This window comes from Branchiostoma floridae, chromosome 12 (assembly GCF_000003815.2).
Source record: "Branchiostoma floridae strain S238N-H82 chromosome 12, Bfl_VNyyK, whole genome shotgun sequence".
Taxonomy (NCBI): domain Eukaryota; kingdom Metazoa; phylum Chordata; class Leptocardii; order Amphioxiformes; family Branchiostomatidae; genus Branchiostoma; species Branchiostoma floridae.
Genome location: NC_049990.1, coordinates 5,869,270 through 5,891,836, shown reverse-complemented (window position 1 = coordinate 5,891,836; position 22,567 = coordinate 5,869,270). Strand labels below are relative to the sequence as shown.

The 22,567-nt window shown below is 40.6% G+C and overlaps 2 protein-coding genes across 4 annotated transcripts in view; both read left to right on the top strand.

Annotated features, from left to right (window-relative positions):
- LOC118427378 (heparan-sulfate 6-O-sulfotransferase 3-B-like) overlaps positions 1 to 6,379 on the top strand; it is a 59,118-nt gene extending 52,739 nt beyond the window's left edge. For both annotated transcript variants that reach the window (XM_035837140.1, XM_035837141.1), the window contains one exon: positions 2,872 to 6,379. In XM_035837140.1, coding sequence (XP_035693033.1) covers positions 2,872 to 3,481 — 610 coding nt within the window. In that variant the 3' untranslated portion in view covers positions 3,482 to 6,379. The remainder of the gene's footprint in view (positions 1 to 2,871) is intronic.
- Positions 6,380 to 8,745: 2,366 nt separating this feature from the next.
- Positions 8,746 to 22,567, top strand: part of LOC118428095 (heparan-sulfate 6-O-sulfotransferase 3-B-like) — a 44,377-nt gene continuing 30,555 nt past the window's right edge. Inside the window, exon 1 of one of the 2 annotated variants that reach the window (XM_035838063.1) lies at positions 8,746 to 9,325. In XM_035838063.1, the coding sequence (XP_035693956.1) occupies positions 8,808 to 9,325 (518 nt within the window). In that variant the 5' untranslated portion in view covers positions 8,746 to 8,807. The remainder of the gene's footprint in view (positions 9,326 to 22,567) is intronic. The other variant, XM_035838064.1, reaches the window with a different exon arrangement.

Below are 22,567 nucleotides of genomic sequence, written 5' to 3'. Positions count from 1 at the left end.
TTGTGATTATTGGAATGAAGGGAACTTTGAACTCTCTCAATATTGACTGGAGTATGGGAGATTCACACTGTCCGGGTAACCAAATTCAGAAGAAGGCAGACTAAAGTGCAGCGCCGAAGAAAGCAGATCCAGAGAAAAGAACTTTGAAACAAACCGGAGTCAGCTTGCAGATATGCCCTATGTGGCATAGACTGTTATAAATGTATATTCTCATATAGGAATGTATAGCTATTATATATAGCCAAAGCTGTAGGGCTGATATGAATTAAGATTTCACCATGGTCAATACTGACCAAAGATGGCCATATATAGGGTGTAAAAAAACAGTAATGGATGTAGCCATTGATTTTAACCTGGAGAAAAGACATTATGCTGCACTTCAGCAAGCAGAAAACATATATTATAGGGACATAGATATGACCTTCGCCTTGTACTAAAGATACCTTATCATAAGCCCTTGTGTTAGGCCACATCGATTTTATTTCTGGGTTTTCCTGATAGAAAAAGCATATTGTTGTTGCTGGTGTGTTCTTTTAATTCTTCTTTTATTTCTTGTTGAGAGAGAGAGACCTACACCTTAGATTATCGTATTAAAGATAACATATCAGGCCACACCAGTTTTATTTCTTGGTTTTGTTTCTTGAGAAAAAAATTTAAAAAGTTATACTGGTACCATTTATGATGTATGATTCTACGCCAGAAGTCTCATATTTTGTCACCAACAGTTGGAGAAAATGTTTTTCTACTCACCAGTACATTAAAAGTTGAGAAATAAACATTAACCAAACTAGTACGAGGACATGGCTCATGTGGTAGCTTTTAGATTGATTGATCACAGGATGCCACAGTTACATCTTCTATAAAGCTATTATGGCAATTTGCAGCAATGGCATTTCTCCACTACATTTGTCTTCATAATGATAATGGTCACAGGGCTTGTATCTGGATCAGAATCATACCCATACACGCACCTACCGTAATGCTCCAAAAGGGTGCTATTACACGAATATTTTACACTCAATGGGGTATATATCAGATTATGATGTGCTCCTCACCTCCAGATGGAAAGTTTCTTCTTGGGACTGGAAAAATTTCACCGTGTCCCTCCAAAATATTTGGACTTCATAATATAAAATCAATGATGATCTTTATTTGCATGTTCCTGCCCATGTGGGCTAAATGCAGCAAATCCCATGATGGGATACTTTAAAGACTAAGAAGTATTACATGTAGGATTACAGTTGAATAAACAATACATCTTAAGCTATGCAATCACTATATCTAACGTTTACATGCCTCTTACCTTTTCTTAAAACATGTGTATACAAACTCACAGAGTTTTTGTTGTACAATGTTGTCTGTGGTTGTCATTATACGTACAAACAGGTTGTCGTTAGTTAATCAATGATAATGCATTTTCATAAGCTTAAAATTACCTTAATTTCACATTGAAAATTAACAATATGGGCTCCCAAACAATAAGTGGAGTGGAAAAAGAGTTAAAACTGGTGACAGCCTTGTTATAGAAGAAGAACTTTATTGCACGACAACTGTAGAGGATACAGTGTTTGGTACATACAATACATACAGAACAGAACACTACATGAATTACTAGTATCTAAAAATCTAAGAGACTAATCTATTTTACACATGGTATATAATATTTACAATCAGGCTATCATTATGTGCTGGTTCATGATAGTATAATATCGTCACGTTTTTTTAAATGAGTTATATATAAATTGACCGACATAGGCAGATATATCAGCAGGACATGATAGTAAAATATTGAACATTTCTGTCTTGGTAGGTGGTAACATAGTATCAGATTTGCATTTAATAGACTGTAACATTTTTTGTCTCTCTCTATCATAAGTTGGACAATCCATTATAAAGTGGGATTCATTTTCAATATTATCATGGCATGTTGGACACAGCCTTGTTATATGATGTCCTCCATTTGAGTGCTGCCTTTTCAGACAACCTCTGTCATAAACTTAACAGTTTTAAGAGCATCTTTGTTGCATCAATAATTAGAAAAAGGCAAAGTCAGCACTCCCTTTAATGTTTACACGGCCAGCACTTAGCCGTAGATATTGGACATAAGTGATTGTGACTGGCGTATATACAGGCATGAAAGGACACTACCGTCTCTTAATACTGGGGCTTAAATGGAGAATACCCAAGGGAGTACTTCCATTTTTATCCTGACAAGCTGGCGCCGAGATTTATGGCGTCTTTTATGACGGCGCATTATTCCGCCTTGTCCTGGATTTTAAGGACAAGTCAGGCCAGTTCCGTGATAGACGACTTTTGCCTAACAGCCTTAGGGACCAACAAGTAGTTTGGTCACAAAGTTAATGTACCCAATCATCTATATAGGGCATAGAGCTTCTCTAGCCTTTCTGTTCTCACGTACAAAGTACATATATATAGCACTAGCTAAAAAGCATTGCGTGACTTGATGGAATTGACAGAAAGGTAGTGTTTTCAACAAGTCATTTGATCACAAAGTTAATGTACCTAATCATCTGTAGGGCAAAGAGCTGGTCCAGCATCTCTGCGCTCACGTACAAAGGACATATTTATACACGTAGGACTAGCTTAAAAGTGGTGCAGACATGGTGGAATAGATAGAAAGGTAGCAATTTCAACAAGTCGTTTTGTCACAAAGTTACTGTTTTTTCAGGGCTTTAAGAATTGCTTTTCAACATTCTATGCATTTTAAAAGTAGTTCTCATACCTAACTACCTACCAGGTAACCTAGTCCCTAGACCTGGTTGTTTGGCAGAAAAGGTAGACATGAAGATGGAGAAGAGATCTAGAGTCGTTGTAACATCTGCTAACATATCTATTGTGTATTTGCCACAGGTATTTCTACATCACCATGCTGCGAGAACCTGTAGCCAGATACCTGAGCGAGTGGCGTCACGTGCAGCGGGGTGCCACCTGGAAAACTTCTCGGCACATGTGCGACGGGAAGATGCCATCAGAAAAGGAGCTGCCATCTTGTTTTGACGACAACTGGGTTGGTGTTGAGTTGGACGAGTTCACAGATTGCCCGTGGAACCTTGCAAATAATCGTCAGACCCGCATGCTTGCAGACTTAAGCCTTGTCGGCTGCTACAATACATCCCACGTAGGTCAAGAGCAAAGAAACCGCATTCTTCTGGGGAGCGCGAAGACCAATCTCAGACGGATGGCTTTCTTTGGCCTCACGGAATTCCAGAAGAAAAGTCAGTACATGTTTGAAAGGACCTTTAAGCTCAAGTTTATAGAATCTTTTGAGCAAGTCAACGGCACCACAGCAGGCAAGACGCCCATCACAGAGACACAAAAGAGGAAAGTAGAAGAACTGAACGCTCTTGACATTGAACTTTATGACTATGCCAAAGACTTATTTTTACAGAGACTAGAGCGGCTTAAGCAGCATGACCCAGACTACTATGATTATGTAGATGAGGCAGTGGCCAACTGGTGATAGTCTTCCTTTCGAAGTTTCTAGGATCATGCATAATCTGTTATCACCTGTAAATCAATGATCCATTGCCAGCTGCCACATAAAAAATGGGAGACATTTTCGAGCTTGTGACGATGCTATATTACCATATCTACCTGACCCCTTACTCAAGGATCATCACAGCTAATTGGGAAACAATAACATCGACTTCCTGCTAGCATAGACTTTTGGCCATCGAATGGAGCACGGTAGAAGCATTGTCTAAAGATGTTGCATTACACAAATTGTACATACTTACATTCCTAGATACATACATACATACCTAGATACAGACATGGACATGGAACAATACAGCTGATGCTGTAAAGTGGTACACATAAATGACAACCTTTCCTGCACTGCCAGCTTGATGTCAGAAGCCCCCTGTGCTTCCAAAGGCAATGCAAACTGGATTTTAGGAATGGCATCTGAACTCAAATTGATTTCCTTAGCCGTCCTCCCACCTTTTCTGGTAATGATGCTCAGAAAGACTCACAGCAAATAAGTTATCAAATGTTGCTGAAATTCCTCAGTGAAACAACATACTTAAAAATGGTAGACTGTCATACTAAGATACTTGTCCACTTTGTAAAACTACAGTAATGCAAAATGGGAGAATGTCTCACTAACATACTTATCCTCCTTGTCCCATGGGGGACATAAGGCTGTGAAGGTCACAATTATCATCAAGCTAAAACAATGAGGACAACCTATACCCAAAACAGTTCTATTCTTTTACGCAACACCTGTATGATGTCATAGTTTGTGGCACCCTGTGCAGACTTTTCAAAGTCTTGGCAGCTGAACAAAATCATCACACCACCTTGGCAGCTGTGAAGTGCTCTCATTGTTAAGCACATTTGATACAAGATAAACTGTAGAAACTTTCAAAACCCCACCTTGTACAGAAGCTATACAACATCCCACCATGCAACAATGACACAGAATGCATTTAATATCAATGTACAATGATGTTGACTTTGTTTGATCATTCCCTTGTATCAAGAGGCAATGATAAGTCTGTGTTTCTGTAGTTATATATGTCAATATAAAGAAATGATACTCCTGACCAATGATAACACACAGTAATATCCAACAACGTTTCCTGTCAATGGCAATGTCTTAGATGTTCATTGTCTGCCAGATTTTTATTTTTGGTTTGTTTTTGATAATTAGTTGGGTTTTTTAAAATAATTTCCAAGCATATCTTTGTTAAGAAAGTATCCATAGTGTTTAACAGTATCCATTGGCCAGTTCCCAGCTTTTTTAATGTTATAAATACCTTTTGCCCACCTGTATTTACTGATGACAGCACCTGAAAAAACAAAAACAGTAGAAGATAGAAGGCATATTCCAAACTTTGAATTTTGTGACAAACTCCAAAACTACTTTGGCAAAGCAGTTATGGAGTTTGTCACAAAATTCAGTATAACTTATTTCTGTATAAATGTGTTAAGTAACATGTAAACAAGCACATTTGTTAGATAGTTAGATATTTTACATCAGAATACAGATTGTGTGCTAAAATTGATAAAGTTAACTTATTGCAAACATGTTTTTACTTACTAGTACCTAACTGTAAGTATGTTGCAGATTCTTTTTCAAACATTAACATATAGACATGCATTGAAAGGACCAACTATTTATGTTTACCCAGACAACTTCTCAACCTAATAATGTAGTACATACATCTCAAACAAAATTATACTTCTGTCATTCTGAAGGATTTTGAGCATCAAGAAATCATGAAACTTCTCATCAATATGATGGAGCTTAAATCCATATCGTAAGGGTATATCATGTCAAAGTTCTTGTGGCAAGGCATGCGTTGCTTATATTATCGAGAGAAATGTAAATATAGTGTATACTTTTGTAAAAAAAAAAAACTGAGCCATATGGAAAGCAAAGAAAAGAGTTAAAAGTTTGTTCTAACCACGGTACCTGACAGTGTAGATAGTGTTCATATCGTATGCATATGAGTTTAGTATAGTTGAAATCCTAATAGTACTGACCAATAGATTTATTTATTTGTAGTAAAAGCTAAGTTTTAACAATTATAGATACAAGAAGAGAGTGTATTAGCAGAATTCACTTTTACCTCATTTGCAGGCTATGCTTATTGTTATTTATCAGGCTAGATAAAAATGTAAGTTTAGTTTTCCAGTTTTCCATTATCAAGGATGACGTTATGACATCTAATACTCTGTGACAGAGGACAATTATAATTTTCATTAAAACCGCCATATTTTGTTGGCAATGCCAGATATAGATACAAGAATCATATATTTGATGTTATGTTACATGGATGTTATGTATATTGTTATTACTAATATTAGAAGCATCATGATGTCAAAATTAACACTATTTGTTGCAAAAACAATGTTAAATCTGACTTATAAGTAATGTCGTGAGTTTTGCAATGATACAGACTTGTGGCAAAATGTTCAAGTTTAGACTGTAACGTTGTTGCTAATTCTTCTGTTAGGTGGAGAGTTACATTGTATGCTCTCCAGATGATCAATACCCACACCTCAAAATAAAGAAACATAACTAAGTATAGTTTTATACCATTTCTTTGAAGCATAGAAAAACAATGTTTTGTAATATCGTTACTGTCACCTTTTCATTTTTTTGGTGCTGAGTTAATTTGGGAAGGAATCACCTTCTAATCGTCTATTAAGAAGAACTACAATGTAGTTGTTCGCCTTTGTTGTTGTCATGTTATGGTTATATTTTTATATGTTTATGCCAACAGGTTCATAACTTATAAAACTGTTATATAATGTAATCATTAGTGTTGATAGAATGAGTACTTGGATTTAGTTTAACATCAGATCAATTGAATAATAAACCATGCCCTAATACAGGTTGTGAACCTTATCATGTTTGCTGTTTTCAATTACTTAATATGACTGAAAAGTAGTAAGATTTATTTTGTACTTTTCTAAAGAGACTTTAACACATAGTAGTTTGGTTAGAGTACACTGACACGTGGTTAACACTGACCGAAAGTATATTTAAGAATAGCCAGTGTTAACGTTAACAGTTAACTACACAAAATACCCCACGCACATGAAAGGTAAGGTTACGTTAACGTTAGCGGCACCTGCTGACGAGGTCCATGGAAAATTTGTTAAGAACTTCGACCCTGTATATACGGGCAGTATTCCTGTATCCAAAACTGATCGAGGCATCCTTTAAGTGAAAGAAAAGAAAGAAAGCTTTTTTGACAGACATAAACGACAGAAAACACACAAAGCCCAGTGCCACTTCTTAATCCGTTAAATTTATGAAAATGGATTGGGTCTTGGGAACGAGACTAGTCACAAGTTGGGTCGTCTGATTTACATGCTTCCTACTCCGTCCGTATCCTTCTACCACAAAGATGTCACTGTGGCCAGGCAGAAGCTAGAAGCAAGGGGCTTAGAAAGTTGAACGGTAAAGTAGACGATAGTTACATTAATTTGACTTCATCTTTTGCTTCTCTCCACGTTTCTAGAAGAGTGCACGTTTACATATTCAGAAAAAAAAACATAAATCGTAGTTCAGAACTCTAAAGAATGGCGCCCCTCCCCATTTCACCTTTGTAGTTGCACATGACTCACGTGCACAAGCCATAGAGTTTTCGCTTTCAAGGCATGCCCAAGTCATTTAACATATTTCATATGAACCTGTGTGCATCGGAACCATAATCTTAGTGTAATAGAAAACTTGGACCCTACATTTGCTCGAAAAAGCAGGTTAAGAATCTGTAAATGTCTTTACTTTCCGGGAGTGCGAAATTGATCCGATCCGAGTGAGCTGACAGTCAGACATTGCCAGTGTGAGAGAGCTTGAGCCCATTGCCTCTGCATCCTAATGCTAGTACATGTAGTAATAGAATACAGAAGCTCCAAGTGTACTAACAGCATACAAGTAGACACGGGGATTTCGTCGGGCTGCAGTCATTCCACTACTTGTACTGATGGCTGCACACGTACACTATGATTCACCAACAAAAAATGGCCCCATCCTCCAGGTTTGAAACAGAAGGGACCTTATCGAAAGTACAGTTGGACAAAGACAGGTTTGCGGGCGTTACAGCCGTTTGTCACTGGGGCATCGCATTAGAACAATGGTGGAACTGGTTGCAATTCTAGTTCTGCGTTGACAATCGCTGAGAAACTTCTGCTAAAAACTAGACTATAAGAATGTCTCCTAGCTAGTCTATGCATACTGTATACCGAACACTTAAGAAAACAAGTGTCCCTGCGTCTCTGTTGGCTAATCCTTGGACAAATAGGGACACTGCTATTTCTGGATAAGTATAATTACATTCAATTGTAGAGATTTTATGCGCTTTATCCTTATACAGAGTGTACCTTGGATACATTCAAGGCAAGCATACGCTAACGCAAACTTTCCGCGTGGTTGATTTTCGTGGCAATTTATTCATTGATCACTGGCATTCAATTATTGATTAAGCAAACACAAAATGGACATGATACATCGTTCTTTAAAAAATTCATGAGAGCCATGATAACAATCATGATGATTGTGATTACCATAATAGTAAGTAACTCTATCTCTTACGGCTGCATCAGTCATTTCATCAGCGTATAATAGGTTTATTCTTTGCTCATCTGGTTTGCAGGGGCTTCCAGGGGGTCAACAGTCACGCCCCTTTTCTTTTAATGATCTGGCCTTGGTGAAGATCCACATCATTAGCCACACCACAAAGGACCAAGCGAAGATTCCTTTCTGGTTCTCACCTGAAGCAATTCAAACGGTGCGTTACCAAGGTATTTTTCACCGCGACAACATGTAATTTATCATGTAATTGCCTATCATCTGGAACATCAGCTCCCACACCCCCTTAATCATCAGTGGACCGCCCTCATTATCATCTTTAATGATTCGTTGATTGATTCACTGGCAAAGCCGCGGACAAATATAGAAGGGGATTCAAGCGCAGGGAAGAATCCTTTCATACGCATATGGTAATGACTCTTAGCCCTGACCAATCGGAGACAAAGCTCTCTCCTGCAGCGATAGGACAGTCAGCGCCACTTGCAGACTCATAACTCCAGCGGATGGTCGGGTTCTCGAAATCACTCACTCCCTATCCTGGCACGGCCGTGCGTGGATGTCATGTGTGCATGCGGCTTAGACTTCCAGCCCAAGCAGATGCAAGACAGGGTGGCGGGTTTTCTGCGGCTACTAGTCCTGTGGAGCACGTCGTCGCTAGCGCCGCGGTAAGAAATTGGCGGTGAAAACCTCGTCACTCGTATTGGTGGAGATAACCGGCGGTAGGGGAGGTTCTTCGAGGATGGAGGCACCGTGGTGGAAGACGGCAGTGGGTACCGGGCTGGGCCTGCTTGCCATCGGACTGTTAGCCTTCTACACTTGCATGGACAACTCCTGCATGAACCAGTCAGACAACTTCCTTCTTACCAATAGCGGAGACCGGAACAACCATGCCGTATCGCACCGGCACGCCAGGGACCTGCCACAGAAGAAGTACACGTTCCGCCCGTCTACCTTGGAGAGAGATTTGGACTTCAACATCTCAGGAACCGACGTGATAGTCTTCCTGCACATGCAGAAGACCGGCGGAACCAGCTTCGGTCGCCAGCTTGTGACCAACATGGACTTGGAGAGACCGTGCCAGTGCCGGCGAGGGCAGAAGAGGTGCCAGTGCTACCGGCCAGGCACCGACCGGGACATCTGGCTGTTCTCCCGGTTCTCCACGGGCTGGTCGTGCGGGCTGCACGCCGACTGGACGGAGCTGAAGGACTGCGTTCCCGACATGATGGACAAGAAGGAAAAACAGCCCAAGAAACGAAGGTTAGAATACGAATTGTGCTTTAAGTATATACATTCAGTTGTCAGCTACAATATGTAACAAATGCAGCTAATATTATATGTGTCTGTTCCTGTTACTTCCGTTTGGCTTTATCCTGTCTATGAGAGCCTAACTATTCATGACACTTTGGAATGAATGCAGAACGTAAAGCTCCCTACAGACAACGTTCCCGACGCAGACATGCCTCGAGGCCTTATATTCCAGCTAAGTGCTTTATTACATTTACGGAAGAAAGCTGTTTCCGTGAAGTAATGCGACATTTCCTGGCAGTTCATCTTCAGTATTCGCTACTGACACAATCCAATTTCGTTGTTGCTGATTCCGCCAAAAGCGTTTTGCGTCCAACGGAGATGAAATTAGGTGTCGAGTACCTGTAATTTCTGTGACATTTTTATGACTCACTTTTTATTATCAATCCGCAATGTGTACGCGTCTTGCTGTGACAGTCATAGTTTTGTCACTATTCAAACATCATTTAGAATTTATAGTAAGAAATTGCGAAGTTTACGTACTTTGGTAATTTGACATTGGACAAGATGTACCTAGTCAATAACTTGAACGTCCTTGCAGAGAGATGGAGTTTTAAGTCCCCTTTTTTTCAGTTCGTATCCTTTCTTCAAGGTCATATTCCCTTGCGATGTCTGCCTTATATAAATCTCACATCTATATAAATGCCCACATTGCAAGTCAATAATAATGGTCTTGCTTGAAGACAAAATCGACCCATTCGAATGTTCGCAAAATAGATATCCATCGTATTATCAGATATAAATGAAGCAGAAAATCCTAGCTTAACGTTTTTTTGTGCGAAGTCTATTTTGGCGAGTCGAAAAAGCGATGCCTTAAAAGGACGAGAGATAGATGATTACTAATTCATGATTGAACCATGGCTAGCTCATTGAAGGGCTCTTGTGTGTTTGACACAAATGGTTGGAGACGTTTGCTTTTCAATTTGTGCTACGAAGTCGTTTACAAGTTAATGCTGGACTTGCCATCGTAGCGAGCTATATGTAAGGTTGCCGGCAAGTTTATTTATTTATTTATTTATTCAAGTACTAAAGAGAGCCTAAGAAAATAAGTACCTTCAAACCATATCATCTTTGACACTGCATTTGAAAGTCACTCTCTATTATATATATATAGAAAGCCATTAACGTTTGACATATTACGTAACCACACATACGTAACTTAGGATCGTCTTTAGAAATCAGCAAAAATATGTTTTTTGGAAAGGTGTATACGTCAGTTACACAAAGTGTTATCGTTCTTAGGAAGAAAAGACATGGAACATGACATCATTGACTGTCTAAAGTAAACAAGTGGCCTGCAGGCATACGATTCATGTCCGACCAGATTTAGCGGAACATGAAAAATACGCCGTCTACACCGCAAATTGCCATTCTGCTTCGTCACTTCATTTCCGCGAGTTCCGGGTCCACCGGGAGCCCCATATGTAGCAGTAACAAGAAAGAGGAAATAAAATGGGGTCAGAGATTGTTACCCAGATTGCTTCCTGAAGAATGAATGCCTGAAGGAGCCGTAATGGCGATTTCCTCTTACCCTGTGCTATCTGCGATGGTTTCTTCTCTGTTGGATAGGCCATTTGGGTGTCCGGTGATGGGGGCAATACTGAGTAAACCTTTTGCTTTGTTTGTACAGTGTGGCAAATAGCCTGAGGAGAGCTTCTCACTGAGAGGCTATCATTTAAACCACCGATGGACCCTTCTCAACGTCATGAGTCCATCCATCTAACCCGCGAAGATCGTTTGAAGAATAATCTGTCGCAGGGAAGTTTGAGAGTCCTTTTCAACAAATGAGCCCTTTGTTGCGATGGTCCGACAAGCTATTGATAGGCTTTTGGATGCGGCGTTTTGTCTTTGACAATGCAGACATAATTCTGCCGTAATCTCAAACGTACAGCCGTCCTAAGACGCCCAGTCCTGACAAGAAAAAAGGTCGAAACGTTGTCTGTATGATTTCTGTCTATAAATCCGAACGACATCCGATTCTTATAGCTGCCATCGAGGCTTCCGTAATGTGGGGAAAAGGATTTGCTTGAAGAAGGAACCCAGTCGATTGGCAATTGAAATGGGACGCCTTTGAGTGTGCTCGTCTTAGATCTTGGTATTCTGCCAAGTCATGGTCTATTAAGATGTACTTCTCAGGCTTTCCTAACGGAGTTGACGTCTGAAAGAAGACAAGTTGTTGTGTCTTGTCTGTATGAAGGCGTGCGTGGGCGTCCGAACGTCCCTGTGGAGGGATACGTCCTTTTTGATCTATGGCTCGCTCATGTCATAGTTGCATTCTACAGGGAGCGCGCGACACACTTTCGACATTTATATGTCTTTCAAGAGTTTTAAGCTGCAGTCATGTGGACAGGAACGCTTTGATAATGAACTCACCCTTGCAGAGTTTAAAGAGTTTCGAATCCGATGATTGATCTTACGTGGGAAGGCTCAGCAGTTAGTCTAGACATGAATTCCCCAAACTGCGTAGGCAACGGGGGCCGTTACAGGTCGATAACATCCAGGGTTAGAAGAAATACGGCCGGCACTCACAGCTTTAACAAGACAAGACAACGTTGTGGACTCTAATTCGGGATTACATCGAATATGAAGTTGTACTTTAAAGTTGACATTGATACCCTTGTCTGCAAATCGACCGTGTTACACATAAGCTCGTTTAGTCACGCACGTATTCACTACAACTATTCAACTTGAGTCAAACAGACCGGACAGGTAGTTTCAGGACAAGTCAATCCAATACATTCCCGACTCTCTGAGCTCAGACTCTTTAACTCTGACTGGTATTGGTTAAAGCGTAAATTAAGGGCGCGGTCACAAAGGTCGTGCGATCATCGTACGATTTTGATGCCATAGGATTTTCAAGCAGGCTGTGACAGAACCAACCACCGACATGGATCTAAAACAGAATTTTGTGTAACAAGACAGGTAAACTGGAGACGTACGTTTTTATCCTCCAAAATACCCGAAGATAGCGATCGTACGACGATCGCACGACCTATGTGACTACGCCCTAAGGGAGGAGTAACATTTAGTTTCCTCTGAGCCATGAAGTTTCTAAGCCTAATGTTTATTCCACAGTCACACCAGCTGAATGTCTTTTTCTGAACACCATATCAAGGTTTCCATCTACAAAGAGCTGGCCTGTGGCAGTGCGGGGGAGGGGGGCTGGCAATCTAGGATGTACCGTGCGCATCGCAGGACGCTGATAACTATCAGGCGTTGGCGGAACAAACGGAACATCCATTTTGCATCCCCCAGCTACGTTTCTCGAGAGTTTGCCTAACCTATTGCCGTAAGAAAAAAAAATCTTGTTCGACATTAGTTTTCTCTGTGGTGGGGTGTGGAATACCGAAGATGTGTGTCGGCTGTCAAGATCGGTTAATGCCTTGATGCCTTTCTTAAAGTAAAAAAGACTTTACTTTTAAGTACATACCTATCTTAGGAATCAGTCTAGAATACGTTTCACAGCTCCTATGTGGGTAGTGTAACGGTTGCTGCAACTTGCAAAGCGTTTGAAGTGAAATAAATTGATTAGTTCGGTAATAAATCGATAGTAACCGTGTGACCGTGGAAATCTATCATTGCCTAAACTCGACGTAGGATGGAAAAACGATAGCTGCAAGGCCGCATGTAGATCACGCACCCTGATTTAAGTACGAGCATTCACCCGGCAAAGATCCGGTAATGTTCAGACAAAATTGCGGAGGTATTTCAAACGGATGAACAACATGTCTTCACAAACAGGGAATCTGTATCTATATAGCCGGTATAGCCGCCCTTCGGCGTATCACACCAGCTTCGCGGTGCGGCAGCAGCTGGTTATATTACACTGAACGACCTGTCACACCTAACTTTTGTACATCCATCTGCAAGCAATCTCTAAAACTAACCAGAGAAGATGCCCCTACTGTGCTTGGTGATAACAGATTCCACTCTACGATAGTTCTGAAAAAATACTAGGTTGGTACCTCTGGTACTTGAGGACATGGCTGTTTCTTGTGCTTTTTTTAGCCGGTATTAGAGACTTATCAGTCGGTACGTCCACCAGTTTATTGGTCATTTTGTACATCATGCAAAGTCAGGGAAGCCATATAAAAGCCCTTCTTATGAATCTCGGCCTTGACAATGGGAGGGTTGGTCATAACAGCCAGGCTGTATGGGCCATGCTCATGAATACTTTATGCACTCCTCAGCAATTATGCTGTGCGAAGAGGCCACTCAATGACTAATGCCTGGCAGAGGTCATTTTTCCACTTGAAGATAAATCCATACACAGATCGCTTTACGTCTCATTTGTCCAAATGTATTAGCAAACGTGGAAGTCAGAATTCTGAAAGGTGTATGTATACATTTTGATGTAGCATAGAAGGATCAAATACTGATATCTCTCTATTTCTATTTTGATATCATGAATGTTCTAAATTTCATACGAGGCTAGTGCTTGACGAAAATATTCCCTGCAACTTTGAGAGGACCTTTACAATTGAATAGCAACGCTAACTTTCAATTGGACTAGTTTAATGGAAGAGTCAGGTACCCATACGAGAGAAACATTAGTAGTAGTAATACTAGCAGTAATACGTACAGTAAACTGGTTTATTGTTGAAAACAAATATGACAAATTAAAAGCAGTCTTACGCCGCATTGTAAATTGAGTCCTAATGCTAAAGAAATTAGGTGTTACTGGAATTTATAGCATTTATTCTAGTCTATTTTATTGTTTTATGTTATGAATAGTTATTGGTACCCTTAATATTCCACTGCAGAATCGGTAGCGCCGTTATGGAAGACCACCGTTGCCTGCATGGCCCATAAATTGACATAATGATAGGAGTTCTGGGAAAATTACCTTCAAGAACACACAGGTCACCCTAGATAAGGTCACAGCCTCGATAATAGATGGCACCATCATCAGGCCATGGGGATAACATTTGGGCGTGCCGATATGAAATACCATAACCAGAAAAGTCTTTGGCAGTTTGACAAACAACTGGTAATTCAATCCAAGCCACTCTTTATGGATAATCTTTCAAAATGTCTCACAAAACAACTTGTCTTTAAGATTACTTATAGTTTTCTTTTCATCCGCGATCCGGAGGATGTGGTTCTGTAATTATGTGGCTCCTGTATGGCATGATGGCATATTTCAAAGGGACAGTCTTAAAGGCTATTATAATGCTAAAAGGTGACGTTTTATACAAGCTGTATTCCTTTCACAGTGATTTCGTAAACATATAGTGCACGAAATCATCCATACATTTTAGGGATCATGGAAAACGTAACGAAATAAATTATGTTAGAGACATCAAACGGCAATTTTGTAATACCTTTGTATAAAAATGTTTGGTAATATGATCCGTCGTTGTTGTTTAGAATATTTAAAAAAATATTTCAATATTTCAATATTCTGAAAGATTATCATGAGCAACACGGGTGCATAAATTTCAACTCCTCGATGTCAATAACCTAGGAGACGAGAATTTACTTCTCCCTCCATCAAGGATTTCAAATCTTCCAGGAATAGTGCTAGCTAATACTTTAATAAAGCATATCAATCATCCTGCTGAAGAATCTGATGTAAATAGATGATGTAATGGCAATGGGTTGGGTCCTGCAGGTCCAAGGCTCCGCGTGGAATCGTCAGGGGTGTCGCACAAGTTGTCCGTGAGAGGAATAGGAAAGGAATGCTACCAGTTGGGCTAATTTCCATTTTTTTCGACATGCCATAATCTGGAAAAATGGCCCCAAAACTTCTTTGGCCTATTACCATAGTAGTGAGAGGTTCTGAGCAGAAAGAAAGCGATTTTGAGGGGTTGTTTACCAAGCACTATCACTGTGCGATGATGGAAGGATTGATGCATTGCAACAAAACACAACCATGAACAGAAACCGTAAACAAACAGGACCCGTGCTACAAAAAAATAAACGCTTTATACAAGAAACACATAGTGCTAGTCGCGGTCAGTCCTAAATCATTGAACCGTCAGGTATGCAGCACAGGTTGTTCGTGAGAGGAGTATGGAATTGAAGGAATGTTACCGTTCAAGATGGAAGGATTATTGCATCACAACGAAACACAATCATGAATAGATAAACAAAGAGAAACCCTGCTACTAGCAAATAAACGTTTTATACAAAGAAACACCTAGTGCTACTCGCGGTCAGTTATAAATGATTGAACAGCACGGGGCCTTGCCTTGGTAAGCTGGTCCCGAACTATGCATCACAACAAAACATAATCATTAATAGATAAACAAAGAGAAACCCTGCTACTAGCAAATAAACGTTTTATACAAAGAAACACATAGTGCTACTCGCGGTCAGCTATAAATGATTGAACAGCACGGGGCCTTGCCTTGGTAAGCTGGTCTCGAATTCACGGCGTAACGATAACTCAACAAACCCCACAGCCCTCCTGCAGCACAAAGTCCTGATGCGGTATTGATTGAAAAGTTAGTGTTCATTTGCTTGTATTCAGCAACCATTACGAGTCCAGAGCCCGGCCGCCCCACAGCCGATATTCAATTTCAAGCGGAGTGAAAAGACAGGAGAAAGGCGAGTCTGTTTGAAGTTCTTTAGGGAAGTTCCCGGATGGACGGCGAAGATGTGCCTTTTGGGAGTAAAGTCTTAGAAGAAGAGAATGCAGATTCATTCCCGATCCCAAAGTTAAGCGGGTGTTTTGACCCACAAGAAAATGGTCCAAAAGAAACGTTGTGTCTTCCAAGAAATATTCTAGCCTCCATATAGCAAGCTCTCTGAGCCTTTGTTTGGCCCATATGGCCGGCCATAATACACTTTTGCTGGCCTTTTCCACTTTTTGTAGTGGGTCGCTTGTGCGGGTCTGCAGGCTAGAAATATTAAACGTAGTTAGTAAACGTAGCGGTTATTCTATAATAAAATGCAGGTACAATAGGTGCCCCTATAAAATTTTGATAATTTTGCTGACAGTAGTACTAAGGAGACCCATAGTCCCAACAATACGATCTACCTAGAAGAGATTTATTCATCTCATGTCAACGCAGTGTAAAGGGTGAAGAAAATCGACTGATCAGATTTCGTCTATGATGGATTTATCATGCATGTGCAGTGAAACTGTGACCCGAATGAAAGAAAGTGAGACCAGTGGAAAATATGTTGATGTCCACCTAGAGAACCGTTTAGATTTATAGCTTCCAGGGAGTGGCAGAGTATTGTTACGTTTGTCACCAAAAATGTTACTCTGGAAATGAACTTGAAACAAGCTAAATCATTAATTAACTTAATAGGTGTAATTTTACAACTGTTTTAGTACCCCTTCGATTGCAATAGACATAACTAAGCAAAAAAAAAAGAATGGATTTTATACCTGAAAAGCTTAAGACGAGAGCTATGCAGCTTGTTTTTCCTTTTCCTCTTCCGCTTGTTCAATCAAATTATGCATTACTGCATCATTAGCCATCTTAATCACAGTATCCCGCCCATCGTTCACAGGAAACTTGATTACCGTTCACCTAATGAAGACCACTTTAACTTTCAATTCTTATCAAACGCCGTTTGGTACATTACCGTTCCTATCCGCCCGGCATCTCTCAGCCCAAGTGCTCGTAATTGAATTAGACGAGCTCGTTCTGCTGAGGTAGGGCGTGGCAGCTTTGAGTTGGCTAAAAGAACACTACTAGTGCTGAATACATAGCGTTATGACTCATTTTCCTTACGCCTATATTCCACTAGACGGAAATGCGACCTCGCTGGGACCTAATTATAAACTGTGTATTCTTCAATCCGTGAATTCCTAACCAAAATGTCATGCAAAATGTAGATTTATACAACTGAGGAGATAACAAAATACACAAAGCGTAAAAAATCATTTTTATCCAATTTGTGTGTTGAGTGTTCTGTAAAGGTTGCTATCTCTCTCTCTCTCTCTGCGGGGTTGGAAAGATACTCAACGAATTTCAGAGATAAAGAACGATTTGTCTTACGTTTTGTGTGTTTTGTTGTCTTCTTTGGCTTATTACGTAAAAATCGGAGAAAATGACACAACAGTGCTTCAGTGAACGAACACCGCAGTGCCACACAGTTGCACCAAGTGCAGCGAGTTGCCACTTTGAAATAGCTCGATCGCAAAGAGGTTGCAGTGAGGTTGCTACCGTAGTGAATAATCATGCCAGTGAAGCAGGTTCTGAATATCCTATTGTAGTTGATGGTTTGCATTTCAATAGATCGTAGCGCTAGCTGGCTCAAGTCTGCATTTTATCAGTCAATTTTCCATTATGCGTCTGGAATCTTTTGCCTTGAGCTGTTAACATTCGATAGTGGTTATCTTTAGAGAATTGGAAATCCTAAAAACGCTGAAATGCATATAAGGACACCAACATGGCCGCGGCCACAGCGGTGATGTTACGCGAAAACGCCCTACACATACGATGTGTATTTTTTTATAACAACAACAAGACATACAGTACACAGTAGTGCCGCATTCAAGCTGACTGGCTGGACAAAACATGATACATGACATATAAAAGAAAAGATTTACTAGTACATGTCTATGGGAACGTCTGATGTACAGTAACAGTGTCGGACAATTGAATTACGACAAAAAAAGCTGACATTGATAATGATGGTGAAAATACTAGAAAAAGATACCCGTGGAAATGCAAAATAAGTCAGTCGAGAAAACGTGTTCAGTTGAGTTTTTCAAGGGATCTCAGTAACTCCTAATACCCAAATGGCTACGACTGCTTCTGACAAAGAACAGTGTCTATTCTCTTGGCTGTCCGCTCACGTATCCGTAAGCGTTATTGAATAGCCTACATCTAAAGCTTGGCACCTTTATAGACATGTGGGTGTTTGTGTGTTCGTCAATAGCCCTTGAACTGCCAGGGCCCATCAGGAAACTAAATGCGCATGAAAGCAGCAGTGGCTATATGGTATGCTAATCAAACTACCACCAGTAATACCAACAATGGAAGAACTTTTTAGTATCCATTTTCTCCACCTTAAAAGTTCTTTGCTCGGAGGTCAGGCTGTAAAAATTTATGAGTTGGGAACAGAAGCTTTCATTTTAACAGCATGGTTTGTCGATGATGGTCTTTCAACTGATTTCAGTCTCGGTACGATGTAGTTGATAGGGCCTCCACCCCACTTACAGCTTAAAAGGCTCTCTCTGGCCGCCCTGAAAAGGCAAATTATGATGTATATGGGGTGACATCCCCGAGGTAATGGGGCTAAATTGACTGAGCATCGCGAACTCGGGGCAACGCTGGGTGACGGGAGAAGGTTACTGCAGTCAGCGACCGGACGGTTTCTGTAAGGTGCCGTTCTTAATGGATTCCATTTCGACGTGCCTTAACCTTCAGATAGTGTCGAAACAGAAAATGGCCACTTAATTTAACTATAGCCATGGGAAATACCTACACAGTCACCATGATAACGTAGACGTCGCCCATAGAAGAAATCCTGTTGAAAACCTTGGTGAATCGTATAAACCTGGTGACGTCTTACGGAGTAAAACTATTCATTTGCCATTACAGAGTGGTATTATTCTTCAGGCATTAGGAGCAAAGGAAGAACTATAGTCAATCGTGCTCGCTAGTTGCAAATCTACACACAGGAGATGTAATTAAGCTTCAAACGCCCGTTTTTTTTAAATGAAGATCAAATTACGACAGATAATAGAATTGGAAGTCATCTTAACAGTTTGTAAATGTTTTCATTGTCGAACATGGTAAAACTGCAATAATGCGCTTGGATGTGATCACTTACAGACAGCTATCTGTTCTCAGGTATGAACGATTTTCATTAGTGCATCAACCAGATCAGGACAATTGAGCAACAAAACAACTGTGTGGCTATCCTCGAGATACCACGATGCTTTTGGATGGTAGGATGGTTAGTGAATCACACTAGACTAGACTCTTTACTATTCCATGATTCCACGTAGAGTTGGCAATCTTCAATGATGATTGCCCTTCCCATCCGCAATGATAGGAGACACAGGTGGCATAGGGAATATTCAAATCATATGAATATTGCAAACGCACTGGTTTTCACTTCAGGGCCAGAGGAGCCCCACTCTTTCAGTAAGTGCACAGTGATTTCTAGACCTGGTAGCCGCATGCATGTGATGGTACATTGAAGGCCTTCAGGCCCTTTGTAATTTTCAATCTCACTCTCGAAAACACCTGCTGTGGAGACAACTTTAATCGATCCACGGTGTGGTGATCCTTAACACAGCTTTGATGCGCTTAGATACCGCCGCCATTTACAACCCTCCCCCATTACACAATAAGCCCAGCTGTACTATCAAAGAGCTTCTCTCCCACTCCGCTAGTTGGACTGGATTAGGGTTCCAAGAGTTGAACTCTTCAAAGCTACTATAGCGTTGGACGATTATACCGGAGGGTTTTTCAACGTGAAGAAAATGCGAATAAACTTTCTCCAAATTCTCGAATTTGGCTGGATTACGTTTTAAAGAGTTGGGCTCTTCAAAACCAGCGTTGTAAGGTACGTCATGCCGGTGGGGTTTTCAATGTGAAAGGAATGCAGTTTAGTTCTTTATTAAGTCCATATGGCTGCCAGTGGATAGAAATAAGAGATAGAGATACTACCATGCTTAGCCGAAATCGCCCATAAACATCTAGAACGTACTTCCACATGTGAAAGCTATCATAGCAGACTATATACGTGTATATATATATATATATATATTGGTGGAAAATATTTGTAAAATGTATTGAAATTATGTGTCCTTGCCACTAGGTATTATTGAAGGCTCAGCATGCACAGGAAATTATCTCTAGTACCAGTCGCTTAGCAATCAAACAACAGGAGTTTGTCTTAAAGACCGCCTGCCCATGGAAATCTGCTCATGGAAATGGATAGGAATTAAGACGCAATGATTTTAGTCTTTGAGCCACACTAATACTTATTGTTCAAGAAATGCTCGTTATGTTTAGCCTCCATAGCAGGCTCTCTAGGGCCTTTTTTTGGCTCATAATACACTTTTGCTGGCCATTTATTTTTGTACTGGGTCGCTGATTGCTGGCCTTTTCTGACTGCCGGCCCAGTACACAAAGAAATGGCCAGCAAAGGTGTATTATGAGCGCAAAAAAGGCACCAGAGAGCCTACTATGGAGGCCACGTTTTGTTAAAGAACTATTCATGAACAGCTTATTGGTCGTTATTATATCATCATCGCAGAAAGATAATGCAAGTATAATAAACAAACATGGAGTATCTCATATCTAAAAAAATGCAATTTCGTTTTCATGATGTATCACCATTTCAACGAAAAACCCCTGTATACCGCCACATGAAGTCAGTTGCGCCAAGAATGAAAATACATTATTGCATTTTGCTTGTCAAACTCGGTGACCGCTACAGGTCATGTCTGTTGCCAAAGTAAGAAAGTAATCAAAATTTCCTATCAGAACAATTTGTCTTGTAATTTTCTGGTAATGAGAAATTCCTCCTTATTTTCCTTCTACTTTGGTCTGCAGTTATAATAATTACTTCCCCCAGTCCCTACAGAATTGTGTGTATCGGAACGCGGGCCCCAAGAGAGTGCTGCTCACCAAAAACACTGATTCTGATGATTAGGCACAAACGATGCCTATAATTGGAAGAATAAAAACTAAGTATGAAACGTGTTGCAGTGTAGACCTAAGCAGTCCTAATAGCAATATGTGAAGGTACATTAAAGTTTTTATTACGTCAGTTATTTTGTGCATTTTTCTCAACAATGGAGCAGAGTGCTCTCATATATTAGCATGCACATTCTTGTCATAGGATGAAAATTCTACCAAAATCTCGTTGTAAATTCAAATTAACCACTACTGGCCATGCCATTGAACAGGTGGCATGTCTTTGACTTCTCTGGCCTTGATCTTCTTCTGGTAACGTTAGAAGATTAATGACTCTGGCATCAACCCTGACCCTCTTACCCAAGAGCGTATAGGGAGTCCACCAATGGAGATTACACCCATCTTCATCTGGGTTGATAGCCGTCTGCTCTACCCCTGAAGAAACGCCATTGCACCCTCTTCCTCTGTTGTACTTTGGTACCCAGCTTGGCTTGGCAGCTCGTAGCAATGTTATTTACCACATGGGCCGGTCCTGGAGGTCTCTAAATGCGATGCCGCTTCCATCGGACCCTAATTTTCCCCCTCAGGAAGCCAGTTAAAATGCCCCATTTTCCCATAAGCTGATACCATGATGCTGGAGCCTGCCACTGGCGGAGGCATTCCAGTTGATAGAGGTCAAAATCTGAGCCGCATTTACCCAAAGAAAGATGAACATGACTGTGTAACAACATCAATCAGGCATCTAAAGTGGATATTCCGTACCCACGTTTTCCCTTTTCTGCACGAACCGACCCTCGGTGCACGCTCCTCTACAATGATATCTCTTATTTGTCGCATGTAGTAAGAAAGGTAATCACTGGAACTCTGAAAGGCTATTAATCTTGCGGACATCATCCGAATATTGTCACGAACAATATGTCTTGGTGAACGCTGTTGGAATCATGAAAAGTCTGGAATTATAAGCTCTCAAGCTCTACTTATATAATTTTTCCTTTAGGTGAAATGCAAATGAAAATACATTTATGTCTTTTCCTCTGTATTTGATATTTTGTGTGTTTGCAAACGCTGTCCACTATAAGTTGAAAGTTTAAACCTACGGCATATAAATCAAACGGGAAATTCAAAGATCTGTTATTCAGAATATCCAAGTCTGTGTAAGGTCTAACTGTTCGAGGCCATAACGGTCCCTTCCCGCAGTGTTGTGAACATAAGTCTCTAACTCTGCGGAACATTAAAAACTGAAAGTCCAACGAGAGGCTAGTGTGGAAGTCACCACGGAAACTGCATGGTATGCCCTTTATCTGATATACAGTATCACCACAGCGAACCAGAGATGAGCCGTTACCCAGGCTAACAGTAGGGTCTGTCGAGGCGCATAAAACTCGGGGACAAATCGTCAGAATTCAACGCACCGAAACACAATCGATATTCCCGCCTTCCTTCCACGGTGGGAAAGGATGGATGTCTTCGAAGTTATCTCGGGTGAAAATCAACAAGATAAATGTTATGCAGTGAAATGTGATATATATCACCACTACGTCGTTGATACCGGTACCAGAGCGTCCGCTTGTAGCTTTTGCCACTCAAATGAAATGAACTGAACGAGTAGCTACATTTAAACGGTCCCCAGACG